The sequence below is a fragment of the Juglans regia genome, chromosome 6 (assembly GCF_001411555.2).
Source record: "Juglans regia cultivar Chandler chromosome 6, Walnut 2.0, whole genome shotgun sequence".
NCBI classification, from domain to species: domain Eukaryota; kingdom Viridiplantae; phylum Streptophyta; class Magnoliopsida; order Fagales; family Juglandaceae; genus Juglans; species Juglans regia.
Genome location: NC_049906.1, coordinates 9,685,734 through 9,703,117, shown reverse-complemented (window position 1 = coordinate 9,703,117; position 17,384 = coordinate 9,685,734). Strand labels below are relative to the sequence as shown.

General features: G+C 30.9%; 1 protein-coding gene across 1 annotated transcript; it reads right to left on the bottom strand.

Annotated features, from left to right (window-relative positions):
• Positions 1 to 9,779: 9,779 nt before the first annotated feature.
• On the bottom strand, positions 9,780 to 15,696 carry LOC108987610 (probable carboxylesterase 2). The gene is made up of 2 exons (XM_035690583.1): positions 15,626 to 15,696; positions 9,780 to 11,018 (listed from the first exon to the last, which is right to left on the bottom strand). Exon 2 carries the CDS (start codon positions 10,976 to 10,978, stop codon positions 9,995 to 9,997), a length of 984 nt encoding a protein of 327 aa, XP_035546476.1. The 5' UTR covers positions 10,979 to 11,018; positions 15,626 to 15,696; the 3' UTR covers positions 9,780 to 9,994.
• Positions 15,697 to 17,384: the final 1,688 nt, after the last annotated feature.

The window sequence follows — 17,384 nt, the reverse complement described above, 5'->3', positions numbered from 1 at the left end:
AAATCTAAGTGGGTGTTACCAAGTTTTCAACTTCTTTTTTTCCCCTTTTAATATGAATGTATTTTTTTGTTATAAAGTATTTATAAATAACGTTTTTGGTTAAGTATGTTATATTTTTGTTTTATAACGTAATTGGGTGTTATAATTAACTATATACTTTTTTCCCTTTATAATCTAAGTATGTTATATATAAATCAAATTGGGTGTAATCTTCAAGCCTTATTACTACAGTTACATCATTGTCTGTAGTGCGGCTTAATGTTTAATTGGACCTTGGTTTGGTTTGAACGGACTTAGTTTTGTTTGAACTCTCTGTCTCACGTTCGAATAGTTGTAGATACCGTTCGAACGGTTTACACCCAGTTTCCAGACTGCCAAACAGATAACCAACATACACCAATTAAGGCTTTTATTTCCACATTAACACAAATATTTTGTATACATCACAAAACAAATACTAGAATTACTTTTGAAATTTCGACTATAAACATACCAATAAACCACAAAGTAATTAAGCCAATACAAAAAAAATCAAGCCAATTAATTTCATACACAATATTTATATATCCAAAACAACAGTTTAGATAAATAGGAATATTAACCTTAGATGCAGATTCAAATCGACCTAATATACCACAAATGATCACCTACACCACATTTAGTAAATACCATGAAATTATGAAATTAAAAAAAAAAAAAACAATATTACATGAATAAAGGAATAGAAAGTTTTCAAATGAAAGCATGAAAAAGAGACGGTTATATGTAAGTTTGGGCGTGTCTCGATGAAGAATTAGATTTTAGAGTTATTACAGCGACACAAACACGAAACGACATCGTTTAACTTAAAATAAAGCTTATCACGCTTGCAAAACTCATCACCTACGCATCCAATTTTGAATTTTTTTTGTTTGGATGGTTTTAAAAGTACATTCGAACATGAAAATTTTGTGCGTGCCAACTTTTTCCCGCTTGTGAAATTTCAGGGTCGTCACGTTCGAACGTGAATAAATAACCATTCAAATGGTTACACATTCTTTGAGGGCTTGGCCAAAAACATCATGCTAGAAGTTGTGAGGCGCCAACAAATATAGGTGGTGTTCGAACGAATAATTACCACCTTTATTTTACGTACGAACATTGATTAAAAGTATTCGAACATCATGCATAGTTGTCCGAACATTTAATTATTATTAGTTAGTTTATATATCACGTTGATATAGCTCATGATATATCACGCTGATAATTTAGTAATATGATATAGTCATATTGTCTATTATACTTATATGATATAATCATATATATATGTACAATATGATAAAGTAATACTTATAAGATATAATATGATATGATATATATATATATATATATATCATATTATATATCTATATCACTTTATCATTTGACAACTTATCTCAAATGCAAGCCACCCGTTTGAGCTTGTTCTTGCCACCCGGCGTGAGATGACTGTAAACCACCTCACGCGGGATCGTTCTCGTGTCAGCTTTTGATTGGAGGGTATATATAAAAGTTAAGTTTTCCAATTTGTAACATATTTCTTCAATAAATCACATTGTTCCTAATTAAGCGTTGAAAATCTAAAGGGAGCTAAGATAGGAGTGTACAATACAACTAAGCTGTAATAAATTCCAAATTTGAGTGATTTGCAAAGCTTAATACTTGGCACTTTTAGCTAGAAGATCATCCAAATCCTAAACACTTAAAAGGCCGGCTACTGGACATGATATTGGTCGAGTCCATAATTAAATATTACAATCCCAAAAGTACTTGATGCTCACTAACTAATATATATGCCCAACCAGTCTAACTATATGTAAGGGAACTTGTTTCAGAAAATTAAGTTTTGAGCCCAAGACTAGACTTCGAAACCCAAGCCCATATTGTGTTGTAAACTGCACATCATCTATATTGTTGAAGGGGAAAAATAACAATGTTTTGAATATCATATCAGTTGATACGGCTAGTTTTTATTGTGCCGGTAATTGTTCCAGTATGGGGGAGATAAGTATTTTATACCGGGTTAAATATCGGTCATTTCGGTACGTTTTGAACAATACCAGCAAGTTTTTGGTGTACTGACCGAAATTTTATATTTTTATATTTTCAATAAATTTTCATAATTTTTACTCTAATTCTCACATCTAAAAAGTATTTTTTTAATTTTTTTAATCCAATTTTCTCGAAAACTGAAAATCAAATTCCTACTCCCCTTTTTGTGACAAAGATGAGTGATTATTTTGTTTAATAGCTAGATGGAGAATTTAGAAGTATTATTGAATTATATAAATATATGTTTTAATTTTTTAAGACTTGCATTGATGTTATTTTGAAATATAATTTATTTATTTATATATAAACTATTCTAAAATGGTATCCAAAACAGTACTGATATAGAAATATTTCATTCAAGTACCTTAACTAAAATGGTCACCAAAAAAGTATTCAAAACTTTGAAAAATACGGACTTTAAAAAATTGGAATAGGTTTAGATCAACACTCTATATATGGGGTTGTTCAGAAAGAATTTTCATTTCATCTCATCTTATCTTATATCATCACATTTAATTTCTTTCTCAAATATCACTCAAACACAAACACATGCAAACTAATCATTACAACTTTCCAAACTTTCAAACAAAACATAAAAAACAATTCTACTTTTTTCAAATCTCAAAATAAAAATAATATTTTAACAATACTTTAACTTTATATAATTTTTATTAAATTTTTTCTCTCTTATTTTTTAAAATTCAATAAATATTTATCACAAATTATGTTATTATTATTCACAAATTATGTTATTATTATTCATTAAACTATTATCTCATCTATTCTCCAAACATTCTATCACGAAGGGCGTTCTCAACTTCTCATATATGATGGCCGGTACAGACAGAAACTGGGAGAGTGCCGGGAAATACCTATGAAAAGTTTTGGGAAATGGTAAATATTTTAATTGTGCTTTTATCTTATAATATTTAAAAGGACGATATATGTTCAAACTTGCTTAGGATTTATATAAATATATATAGTTATTTTTGTATATTTTTTTACGTATTTTAATAATATAATTGATTAAAATAATTATTTTATATTAAAAAAATTGACATAACAATTACATCAACAAAATATATAAAAAATACATAAAAATAACTACACATTAATTTATTTATATATATATATATATATATATTTATATGGAGACACACGTGCCATTTGGATGTTTGGCAGGTATCGAGCTAGTCAACCAGCGTGCATATAATATTAATTGCATGTCTTTTAAATATCCTTGGCCAGGTATTAACCATGTGCAACTAAGAAATAATAATATTTAAATCACAAACGAACAAACAAGAAGTAATTCAATCGCGCGTAATCGTGCACGTTAGTGGTGTAATTGATCCGATTCGGTTTGATTTTGGACAAAATCTAGAACCGAATCGATATATATCGATTTTGTATTTTTCAAAACCAATTACGTTCCGATTATTCTTATAAACCGGTACTTCCGATTTTACCGGTTTCCGGTTCGAGCCGGTCCGATTTTTTTATTTTTTTAAAATGTAAAAAAAATATAATAAAATATTATTAATAATTTAATATATATTATGTTTAAAGCATACGATCAATTAAATTTTCATCTTTAGATTCAACTTTTATTTTATAAATTATAATAACATTATCTTATATATAATTATATTAATAACATATAATCAAATAAATTATAAATATTCATATTTAAGATTAATATTTTATATTATAATTTATAAATTATAATATGAAATTATTTCATATGTGATATATAATTATATATTATATATAAAAATTTAATATATAATTATATTATATATAAAACTTATATATATATAAATATTTTGTATAATATATAAAATTAATTTTTATATATATATTTTTTCAAACAGGTCTGGTTCAGTCTGGTCCGGTCCCGAAAACTACAGAACCGAAACCGGACCGGATCCGACCGGTTTTCATAATAGAGGAACCGGTTCCGGACCAGATCAGTTCAAAACTAAACCAATCGGTCCGGTTCGGTCTGGGCCGGGCCGGTTTACCTGTTTAAATTTACACCCCTAGTGCACGCATACGACATGAAAATTGAAACAAATTTTATAAAAGAGATGATCATGAGTTATGTTATACGCTATTATTATTTTGTTCTCGTCACATTACGCTCTTTTTTTTTTCATCTTCCAAACCGATAAACTTCCATTACTTCAAAGGGTTCATTATACAAGATGAAACTAATCCAGATACATACATTGATTGAAAGCTTACTAAATTTTAATCTAACTAATAGACAGAGTAGATTGGTGAGTTTTTCCTACTATGAAAATTTAGTAGACATTGTGGTATTTTAATTCTGGGTATTTCTCCAAACTCAGAGTTTGAGGATGCTCATTGCATAATGGAACGTGCACATTGATTTTGAGCTCGATGGATTTTAACTACTTTCTTGTTTTCAAAGCTTGTAAGTAGTACTCGTGAATCTCTTATCAAGCCTTCTGTGATCCAGTCTGAGTTCATGTGGCTTTGATGCTCCAAAGCTGAAATTACCACCTGAGAGTCAGCTTCAATAACAATATTCTTTGGTTGTTTCCTTAGAGAAGGGGGCCTGAAGCATTAAAATATTCCATCTTCTTGGCTCTTCAGTTGTTAACTCAGAAACCTTAGAGTAGGATCTTTATGAATAACTAGAGAAGATGGAATGGGAAAAGGTGGAGACAGAGAGGGGATCCAAGGGTCTTTCCATGCATAGATACTTACTCCATTATTAATCTAATAGCATAAGCTAGAGGCAAGAAATTCTCTTTGTTTTATCAATCCTTTCCAAACTTTTGAGTGACTTGGTTTGATTTGAGCCTCTAGCCAAGAATTATTATTCAACTATTTGCTTAAAAGAACCATTTTCCAAAGGCTTGTGTCCTTGCAAAGAAGGGACCACCCTAGTTTGCATAAGAGAGCATTGTTAAAACTTGAGGTGAGCCTGATGCATAATCCTCCCATTGATTTTGGTTTGTAAATAGAGTTCCAAGATTTGGGAGTGAAATTGTGAGATTTTTTGGATCAAAACCCCACCAAAATCTTATAAAATATTTGTCAATGCTTCAGGCAATTGTTTTTGGAATGAGAATACTGGACATCGTGTAAGCTGGGATGGAACTAGCTACTAACCTAATCAAAGTAGTTCTACCTGCTTGGGAAAGAAGCTTGGTTTTCCAACCTGCCAACTTATTCTGAATCTTTTCCTTGATTTCCTTAAAAGATTTTTGTTACTCCTATCTAGATTCAAATTTGTGCCAGGGTACTTGAGATTTTTTTTAGGATAATTTGAAGTCCATTATTGACCCATTCTCTCTAAATGTGGATGAAAGGGTTGGTTTACTAAATTGAATAGAGGATTTGCCTCTATTAATCCTTTGATCCAACCAAGCCGAATATTTATGAAGACATTTTAGGATGAAAATTGCATTTCTAATTTAGGCATTTCCATAGAGGATGAGGTCATTGACAAAACGAAGGTGAGTAATTTGAGGGCCTTGCTTTTCCATCTTTATACCCTTTATGTTACCCAGACTTTCCTCCCTAGTCATTAGTCTTGAAAATACCTCACTTCCTATAATGAAAAGGAAAGGAGAAAGATGGTCACTTTATCTTAATCTCCTGGAAGGCTGAAAATGCCCACAGGATTCACCATTTATTAGAACAAAGAAGGAGACAGTTGTGATGCAATTTCTGATCCAGTTTAACCAAGTAGGATGAAAACCTAGACAGTTCATGACACTAAGAAGAAAATTTCATTCCATAAAATTAAAAGTTTTTTCCATATCAATTTTTATAGCCATTAGACCCTTTTTTCCTGGTTTTTTTTTTTTTCCATAAAGTGAAATATTTCTTGAGCAACAATGGTGTTGTCCTGAATGACTTTACCAGGAATGAAGGCAGATTGGTACGGAGAGATAAATCTATTGAGGACCAATTTAAGCCTACTAGCTAGGATTTTTGTTATGACCTTATAACACACATTAGAGAGGTTGATTGGTCTAAAGTAATTAACAATATTGGGAGAATCAGTCTTTGGAATCAATGCAATGTGCGTGTGATTAAGCTCTTGCAAAAAATGACCAGTAAGAAAAAAAATGCTTGATAGTATGAATGACATCTTCTTTGATTACCTCCTAGTAATGTTTATAAAAAACCAGTAAAACCTTCAGGGCCATGAGATTTTGAAGAGGGGGGTTTGCTTAATGGTAGCTATGATTTCTTCATCCCCCCTATCTTTTCCTTTTGGCTTAGCATAGTATTAAAATCCCCTAGACCTAGGATTGGACTTTTGCAGGAATGGAGTTGACCAGTGTCTAGAAAGCTTGTTTCTCATGTGGTTGTGCAGGACAATAAACTAGTAGTAGTAACCATGGCATATGGATAGGATCCAAGTAAACTAATAGAGCCATTACATTACTCCCAACGTGCATAGGTTCTACATCCATACCCAGACGCCACATACACAACAAACCTCCCCATTTCTTCGGGGGAGGGACATGCAAATACATAGAGAACCCTAAGCTATTTACAATATCAGCTGTATTTTTATCACTTAATAGAGTTTCAAGAAGGAAAATTAAATCAGGATGATGATTCCTGATTTGAGCCCTCAAACTACGAATTGTTAGAGGTCGGGCTAAACCTCTACAATTCCAAGATAATAGTCTCATGTCTGGGGCGGTAGCAGATTTGGGCTCGCCACCTTTGCCTCTTCATCAACAAAAATCTCTTTCTGAGTAGCGTAGAGAGGATCATTACCAGACGCTACTTCTTTACCCACAACAGCTTCGCTACCATCCTCTGCCAAACTTTGTGTAGGCTTCTCCACTTCTTCTATCCTTCCAAGTCCTCGTCTCTTTGCTACCACAGTTTGGTCTGCATCTCCAATGTCTCCCAATCTCGGAATGTGAATTAGGGCAAGAGACTATAGAACGTAATACCACTGCTATTTTCTTTAGAGGGATCTTCAGCCTAATTTTCCACTGGATTTTTCGGTGTGATCTTGTTGGGGGTGTTCGCAGGAAGAGGATTTGGTTTGATCAGTTTTGACGCTATTGGGACTAGGGATAAAGATGGTGATGTGTTCTGTGAGAGTGTATCAGTGATGTGGGTTTGGGGTATTAGATCTTTGGGTTATGTCTGAAGGATTGCATCAAGCCCACTTGCAGGGGTGTTAAAGATGTGTTTGGGAGAGCGAGCCTGAAGTGTGGGGTTTTTGGGATGGCTCTTAGGGGAAAATTCTTTAAGTGATTTTGGGCTCATTATTTCAGTTAAGACAGGCCCTTGGTTAATTACTGTTGGATCATCATTCGGCTTCTGAGGTGAGATTGATTGAGCACTGAAATTCGAGCCTCCAAGAAAGTCAAAATTTTTTAGGATTTGGTGATAAATTGATGGGCTCGAGGCTAGGTGTTTATTGGGCTTTTGTAGTGGGGATGGGATATGCTAAGCTTTGTTTGGTTTTAGTAGGCTTCGGTGGAGTGGCATGTGTTGTGCATTAATTGCTGAAGTGGCCTATTGCACATTGCAGAAGATCTTGTGGGGTAAGTGTGATGAAGGGCTCAAAGTGGATTGCTTGTCAGGGCAATTAGTGAGGGCTGGTGGAATTAATTGGGTTGGCAGGGTTTGTCTTGGCCCACTGTTCATCATCCATTCCACACGGCTTCAATTGTTTCATCTAAAGATCAACTCCCTTTGCAGCTTGCCATCCCTCATGGCTTTTCCATGGTTCCGCATTAGAGATGCTAGAAAAACATTGATGGTATTTGCACTATTTTCTAGCTTGGAGTAACAGTTTACTTTATCAACAAACATTTTCCCCTTACCTTTGCTAAAGAAAGTTTTTTCTGTGGAAACTCTCACTTGTGTCATGCTTGCCCTTCCTTCCATTATGTGTACTGGTGGAAGAACTACTAGTTCTGGTCTTGTCCTATTAGTTGGCTTGGAGATATTAACGCCCTACTCTACGACTAGGTTCTGCCTTGGATGTTGCACTATTTCCTCTGTAGCAGATGGTAGTTGCATGTCCAGCAGCAGACCTGTTACGACTAGGTTTAGCTCTAACAATTGTCTTGGGGTACACCTATAATTTGAGTGCTCTACTCTCATCCAGGGCTCGTACCTTGATTGTTCTGGGACAACTGCATGTGATGAACATGCTTGACCAACATGACCTAAAATGCCGCATAACAGAAATCAGACAGCCTTCCATACTTGATTAGTATTGTTTTTGCCATTCTCCCCGGGCAATTCAAGTCAAAACCTTCTGGTAGTGGCTTCTCAATGTCAATCTCAACTTTTATGCGTAGATACCTTTTTAAGGCCATCCCAAAAATTGAAGCTTTGTCAACTTCAATAAGGTTTCCTAGCACATTACCTATTCTCTCAACATTTTGACTGGTGAGCATTTCTAAAGGTAGTTCATGTGTCTGGATCCAGAAAACGGACGTTTTGAGGTTCACTCCCTGTATACTAAGACCAGATAGCCTATTCTTAAGAACCATATGGAAACCTTTAATATTCCCTGGTCTGTTATCCAGAATCCGTTCCTTGTCTTGCTTTAATGGGAACGTAAAGAGGAACGTGTTTGTTTCAATGTCATCGATCATAAGACCCATCACAAAACTCCACACAGCCTTAATAGTAACATGGAAGGTATTCTTGGTAAGAGGCTTTGATGAAATAAGCTTACCTATCAACATTAAGTTGGAGAAAAGATTTGTTGTACCCAACTGTGGTCCCAATTGTAAGTCCTTCCATGAAAGAGCTTTTGCTTGGCTGATAAGCTGATCAATTTCCTCTTTGATTCGTAGACATGCTATTGACAGCTTGTTGGAGATGTTTGGGGGGACCGTGAGGTTCTGGGCAAAAGTTTCTTGTATTGGGATGATGCCATGTATAGTTGACTTGGGGTGTTTGGAATTCTGGAAGTTTGTTTGGTCCCCTACTGACTTGCCCTTGTCACATCATACTCATATCAACTTCTTCATCAACCATTACAATAACTCCTATTTTTAAAATAATAAATTAAATGACTGATCGAGATTATCATATTAATCATATGTAAGATATAAGATAATAATATAATAGTGCAGAAGGGTGTAGTGTATAATAAGAATAAAATCTTTACTCTATACACTATCACCCACTTGGTATAATTTGATTAGAAATATAAGTTTTAAAATTTGAATCTTATAATTAATCAAGCCATGTTATATGGATGATGTGAGGTGTAAATGTTTTTAAATTGCACTAATATTTCTCATAAGATTAGTTATTCTATTTTCTAGGCTGATGTATAGAACACATCATCTTGATCACTTAAATGATAAGATTTAATTTGTAATATTCAAATTTTAAAATTTATTTTTGTAAGTGCTTTATTAGTTATGATCTACACATCGATTTGAAAATAAAAATTTTCTTTTCCTAAAAGGTTGGATGCATGGAGACTAATTTTTTTGATTATATCAAGTCATGCCAATTAATATATTATTCTCAGCATGAATGGAGATGATAAATTTTAGAGAAAATTTATTTTTAAGTCTTATTTTTTAGACCCTCAACTCTGATGTACAAGCTTTCCATATGAACTATGCTAAAGAATTATTGATATTTTAATTTTCTTTTAAATTATTTTGAATCTAACTATAAGTGAATACATCGACTACTTATCGCAAAACTAAAATTTAACATAAAAGAATCAGAAAATATGGATTAATATTAGTAACCCCAGAATTCAAAGCAAGACAAATATAGCAAGAGATTATGATGATATGATCTGCCGCAAAGGTCGCTTTACGTCTGCTTATTTTTCTTCTATAAACAAAGCCAATTAACAGTGACAGCAGCAATTTTCCACGCCTAGAAAATCTACACATTCACACGACTGGAAAGATAATAATAAATATCATTCATTGATGAACGAAGCCAAGCGTTTAATCAAGTTCTTCGCCTTTTCGCTGTTGGGATCAAAGATATGGAAGACATGATCTTCTCCTTGGGTTTCCATGATATCTTTCGACCCTCTCCATCCGCTTTTCACCAAGTTTTCATAGTAAAGCTTTCCCCTATCCCTCAGGATGTCTTTCTCGGCGACGATGACGAGTATCTTGTCGCAGGCCAAGCCGGCGAGACTCGGAGATTCGTCGGTAAAGGGGTTGATGAGCGGATCATCGCAGCTTTTGTCCTCAGATGGACATACGTAGCGCCACCAGTTGTCCACCATTGCTTTTCTCACCGATTCTGTGACCTCCAAACCGATGGGGCTTTCTCCCCAGAAGTAGGGATGGATTAAGCCGATGCCGAGGATCTTTAGGTTTCCGGGGAGTTTGGAGTTCATGGCTCGTAGGGCTAAGTGGTGCGAAATATTAGCACCGGCACTGTCTCCCACCAAGAATACTCTTCCAAAGTCAACGTAATCCTTGAGCCATGGCTCCTGCTCGTGATGATCTCCCACAGCTTGGGCAGCCACCCACCGGAGCGCAGCCCAGCAGTCCTCGTATGCCTCAGGAAGAGGATGCTCCGGGACCCGACTGTACTCCACGGAGATGGCGATGGCGTTAGCATCAGCAACCAGCATGTTGAGACTGTGGTGGTAGAGAGGATCAGCGACCGAAGATATGCAGAATGCTCCGCCATGAAAGTAGACAACTAGAGGAACCTTTTTGTGGTTCTTTCCCGGGAGATTTGGACGGTAGAGTCTGGCCGAGACGCTGGTTTCTGGTTCGATGACTATGTCTTTCGATTCAACACCCGTTTGAGGATCGACGCCAGCGGGAACGACTTGGGTCCCGGCGATCCTTTCCACGGTTCCATCTTTGAATACTCTAAGGTAGGGAAAAACCTCAAGAGCTATCTGATCTGGGTCTGGATTTAGATGGCTTGGATCCATTTGTACGTACTGTGCGTGTCTTTTGTGTGCAGGAGTTTTCCTAGAGATCGGAGTCAGAAAGAGAGATATATAAAGAAAATTACAACGCTACGAACAACGAGCAGTGTTACGTACGGTCCTCATTTGAGGACGATATATTAACTTTAAGTAATTTTATTTTTAAAATTATAAAAATATTTTTCTTAAAATAATTTTTTTTCATTTAATAAAAAACTTACAAATATAATTTTTAAATAAAGACTGTAAATAGAATTTTTTTAATATATATTCTATATTATATATATTACATAATATATCAAAAAAATCAGATCAAAATCTATATATATCAATTCGATTTTAAAATATCTCCAACCTTACACCCCTACTAAGCATGGATAATTGACGTTAGATGGAGAGATCTGATTATTATCACCGACAATAGTTGACTTTTCTCTACAGATCATCTTTTATTGGAATGTGAGGGTACAGATATATGATTATTATTTTATTATTATTATTATCGAACAAGTCTTTAAGAAGATGTTTAGATTCGAAATTCATCTCAGTTTATCTCAATTCATCTTATTATTATTTATTACTATTCAACAACTTTAACTCTCAAATTTTATTATTATTCATAACTTATATTATTACTATTCACAATCTATTTCAAGTCATCTTTAAATTCAATCGTTTTTTTAAGACAATAGAAGAAAGCATCTCAAGGACATGTTCGGATTTCAAACCCATTTTAATTTATCTTAAACAGATTTTTAATGAAACTTTTTATTTTTAAATTTTTTATAAAAAAATTAAATATATCTCAATCTATTTTATATATTTAAATATATATAATTTTAACATATTTTATATATTTAAATACATCTTAATATAATTTATAAAATATTACTATTCATAAATTAATTCAAATCATCAGAAATTATATCAGCACTTAAATATAGCCAAAGACTCCCACAAAGAAAAAAAAATATTTTTCACAATTGGCTTATTTTTTTCAAAAGGATTACCAAGGTCGCGCACATCTTTAGTCTATAGACTCTATACAGCATTTCATAGCAATAAAAAAGTAGGGTGGTGCTAGCGGGCCACCTAGCATAAATGTGTAGTTTATTTTTTTTATTAAATTTTTTATAAATATTTTTTTAATATTTTTAATCATTAAAATAAATTAAAAAAAGTATATAATATCACTAATAATTACTTTTTTAATCCCTAAATAAAATATTTAAACGGTAAGTTTGAGCGATAATATTGAGAGGATTAAGTAGTCACTATAAAAAAAAACAAATATTTGTAACTATTTTTTTGCTACAAAATGATTATTTGGGATAAAAATAGACTTATTTTAATTAGAAATAATCATTTCGTAAGAAATAACTGGTCGCAAATAAATAATTTTTTATGGCGAGCACATTTTCCAAATAAGTACTATTGGTGCTTTGACTGGATCCATAATATATATATACATATATATAAAAATGTAGTATGTTGAGATATCAAACTTGCTTGCAAAAATTAAATAAAATTTATAATATTTATTAGGTATTTAATGTTTTAAAAAAGTTCATATAAAAATTAATAAATCCGGAAAAAATTACGTGATGTATCTATATTTCTTGTTTAAAACATTGAATCTAGATTTAAAAAAATAATAAAATAAAATTGAAGAACTGTTGTTGGTTTGGTGAGTGAGAGTTGATGAAGTACGTACCCACCAACTAATATTGGCTTTATTAAATTGCATGCGTTTCTTTATTTAAGGGTCAAAATAAGTGGCTGCTTATTAATTTTTATTTGAAAGTGCTTTCATGCATGGCACTTTCATGTTAGGTAACAGGGAATTCCAGCCATCAATAGATCAATAAAAAGCGGAATTCCAACATCCCAACTACCGAAGCACACAAAGTCTCCCTTTGACGGTGGTGAGATAAAATGAAATATATAAAAATTAAAAGTTAAATAAAATATTATTATTATTTTAAGATTTGAAAAAATAAAATTATTTATTATTTTGTGTAAAAATTTAAAAAAATTATATTAATAAGATGAAATGAGATGAAATCATTTTTATATTTAAACGGAACAAAAATCATAATAGTTATAAACGAATAAATTAAGAGTGTACAAGAAAATCGCTTTACCGACTCAACTCGACTCAAAATAATTGACTTGAGATGAAACGAATCAGAAGTAGAGATTTCTGATTTTATTCCGAGATGTATCAGGTGAGGTTGGGTAAATAACCTAATATCTATTTTTTACCCGAATTATGGGTTAAATGGCATCGATTATCAGTTATGTGCAAGACTAGAAAAAGTGGGGGTACTAAAATATGAAATAAATAAATAAACCATGTTATTTGGCTTTAAAACTCGATTTAATTATCTGAATATATTTTAGTGGTTGAAAAATTTAGAATCATTTAGAGCATTCTCATTGGCTTGACCAAATGAGAAAATTGGCTAAAATTTATATAATTGATGTCAAAAACATCCTACATTAAATTGGGTAAATCTAAAATAATTTAGACTTTTGTTACAATGATTGGTCAAATATAGAAAATCACAATTGATTCACCAACATATTAAAATACTAATTTCTCACTCCAAACAAGTATTAAAATATTAGTTTCTCAGTACTCCAATAAAAAATACTATTTGGTTTGTAATTAACAAATTTAGATAGAATTTTAAATGAGTTTGATCAAATATTTTTTTAATTAGCATTAAATGACTTTTGAAAATATGATTTTTTTTAATATTAATTTAATTAAAATATAATTATTATTAACATTTACTTGGTAGAGATACAAAATATGATAAAAATAAATTAAATAAAAAAATTATTAAATTAATAATATTTTATTATTATATAGAGAATGAATGAATAATCTAATGTGGGGGGTTGGATTTAAATAGAATAGGTAAATATAAAAAAATATGATATTGACTAAATTTTAAAGATAAATTTGATCAAACTAATGAAAATACTCTTAGAGTTTGATTTCTTTAAACTGATATATGACCTAAAATATGAAAGAAATAAATAAAGTTGACTTATAGATTTTATCGAAAATTTATTGCTTTGCTAGCTATTTAGAACTTGAAAAGCCTTTTCGTTATTTATTTTTTTAATTTCTCGTATCCATTTTGTGAAAAGAAAAATATTTTTGACCCAATATTATTATTGTTAAAGATGTGTCAACTTTTTATATTTGTATCTCGTTAATGGCACTTTTGTAAATAAATTAATGACAAACTTATAATATTTAATTGATGAAAATGTTGTAATTATATATATCTTCCTATATCTTAAAAGAGCATATATTCATTACTGTTCATCAGTATTGATGAACAGTAATGAACAGTAAAGAAACTGTTTTTTTCGCATGTTTTTTCGCATACTATCCTTATTATTGTTCATCAGCAGTAATGAACAGTAAAAATACTATTTTTTTCGCATATCCCTATTACTGTTCATCAACAGTAATGATGAACAGTACTAAGGAGTTTTTTTTTTTTTTTTTTTTTTTCCGCATATTTGTTTGGTTTTTCTATTTCTTTTGGGGTTCGTCTGTGTGAATGCTAATATGTGACGTAATACCATAATCGTTCGTGGGAAATGAGAGAGAGCGAGAAAGGAAAAATAGGGAAAAATATTGATTTTTGGATTTTAAATTCCAACCATTTATATTTAATTTTCAGATTTAATTTAACAGTAGAAGTTTAAATATTGATTTAAACTAACATAAAATAGATAATTAAATATAAATATTCTATCATACACTTAAATTAACTTCAATTTATAAAATACTAATTTTTCATCATTAAATAAAAGATAAAGTTTTACCGAACATTTTTAAGAGAATAATATTATATCATACACCAAAAATCAACTTTAATTTATAAAATACTAAATTTTCATCATTAAATAAATGATGAAATTTTACTGTATATTTTTAAGAGAAAAAAACTATCTATTTAATTTGAATTTTTAATATAATTTAAATTTCATAATAAATGATGAATATAAATCAATAATAATTTTATTCTTATACATTAGACTATTTTAATATTCGAAATTACACTTTATTTTTTTCTTCAATTTGACAGATGTGACAAACATGCTTTTTTTTATCAATTATAAAATCTTACGTCATACAGGATTTTACACAAGTACTACTAATTTCAAAATAACCAAGGTCATTCTAGTGATCAGCGCATTCACTAAATCAGATAAATAGTACAAACATAAAAACTAAATAATAATAATAATAATAAAATATGAACTAATTAATTACTGTTGTCTGGCCGATCTGACACTTCTATCATTACCGACCTTACTATACTAGGATGCCAATTAACCTTTTGTTTTTTTCATGTATTTTTTTAATCATCATAAAAATTTAAAAAAAAAATAACAAATTCACAACATCATTAAAAAACACTTCCTTAATCACTAGGTAAAAAAAAAAAAAGTGAGAGAGGGAGAAAGAGAAAGCGAGACGAACATGAAACTTTTTAGGATTTAAATCTAACCCTTCATCATAACTCTCCAAATTTGATCAAATGGTAAAAATTTAAATATTGATTTAAATTAATTTAAAATAGATAATTTAAAATTTTGAAAGTAGACAACTAGAGGAACCTTTTTGTGGTTCTTTCCCAGAAGATTTGGACGGTAGAGTCTGGCCGAGACGCTGGTTTCTGGTGCGATGACTATGTCTTTCGATTCAACACCCGTTTGAGGATCGACGCCAGCGGGAACGACTTGGGTCCCGGCGATCCTTTCCACGGTTCCATCTTTGAATACTCTAAGGTAGGGAAAAACCTCAAGAGCTATCTGATCTGGGTCTGGCTTTAGATGGCTTGGATCCATTTGTACGTACTGCGCGTGTCTTTTGTGTGCAGGAGTTTTCCTAGAGATCGGAGTCAGAAAGAGAGATATATAAAGAAAAGGAAAATGCTAGAGCTACCGCTGGGGTCTCCCGCTGGAGCTTTAGTGTATTTTTTTATGTGTATTTTTTAATTCTTTTTTTTATATAGATATTTTTAATAATTTTAAATATTTTTAAAAAATAAAAAAATTTATAATATTATTAAATAATACTTACTTAATCACGAAGTAAAATATAAAATATTTTTATATGATTTTTTATTTTACTTCGTGATTAAGGAAGTATTTTTTAATAATTTTTTTTTACTTCTTAATTAAGAAAGTGTTTTTAATAATGTTCTAAATTTATTTTATTTTTTAAAAAATATTAAAAAAATTATATAAAAAACAACTTAAAAAAAAACACGTATAAAAATACACTACAGCTCCAGCGGAGCCCCCAGCGGGGGCTGTAGCACGATCCGAAAGAAAATTACAACGCTACGAACAACGAGCAGTGTTACGTACTGTCCTCATTTGAGGACGATATATTAACTTTAAGTAATTTTATTTTTAAAATTATAAAAATATTTTTCTTAAAATAATTTTTTTTCATTTAATAAAAAACTTACAAATATAATTTTTAAATAAAGACTGTAAATAGAATTTTTTTAATATATATTCTATATTATATATATTACATAATATATCAAAAAAATCAGATCAAAATCTATATATATCAATTCGATTTTAAAATATCTCCAACCTTACACCCCTACTAAGCATGGATAATTGACGTTAGATGGAGAGATCTGATTATTATCACCGACAATAGTTGACTTTTCTCTACAGATCATCTTTTATTGGAATGTGAGGGTACAGATATATGATTATTATTTTATTATTATTATTATCGAACAAGTCTTTAAGAAGATGTTTAGATTTGAAATTCATCTCAGTTTATCTCAATTCATCTTATTATTATTTATTACTATTCAATAACTTTAACTCTCAAATTTTATTATTATTCATAACTTATATTATTACTATTCACAATCTATTTCAAGTCATCTTTAAATTCAATCGTTTTTTTAAGACAATAGAAGAAAGCATCTCAAGGACATGTTCGGATTTCAAACCCATTTTAATTTATCTTAAACAGATTTTTAATGAAACTTTTTACTTTTAAATTTTTTATAAAAAATTAAATATATCTCAATTTATTTTATATATTTAAATATATATAATCTCAACATATTTTATATATTTCAATACATTTCAATATAACTTATAAAATATTATTATTTACAAATTAATTCAAATCATTGAGATCATATCAACACTCAAATATAGCCAAAGACTCCCATAAAGAAAAGAAAATATTTTTCACAATTGGCTTATTTTTTTCAAAAGGATTACCAAGGTCGTGCACATCTTAACTCTATACAGCATTTCATAGCAATAAAAAAGTAGGGTGGTGCTAGCGGGCCTAGCACAAATATGTAATTTATTTTTTTATTAAATTTTTTGT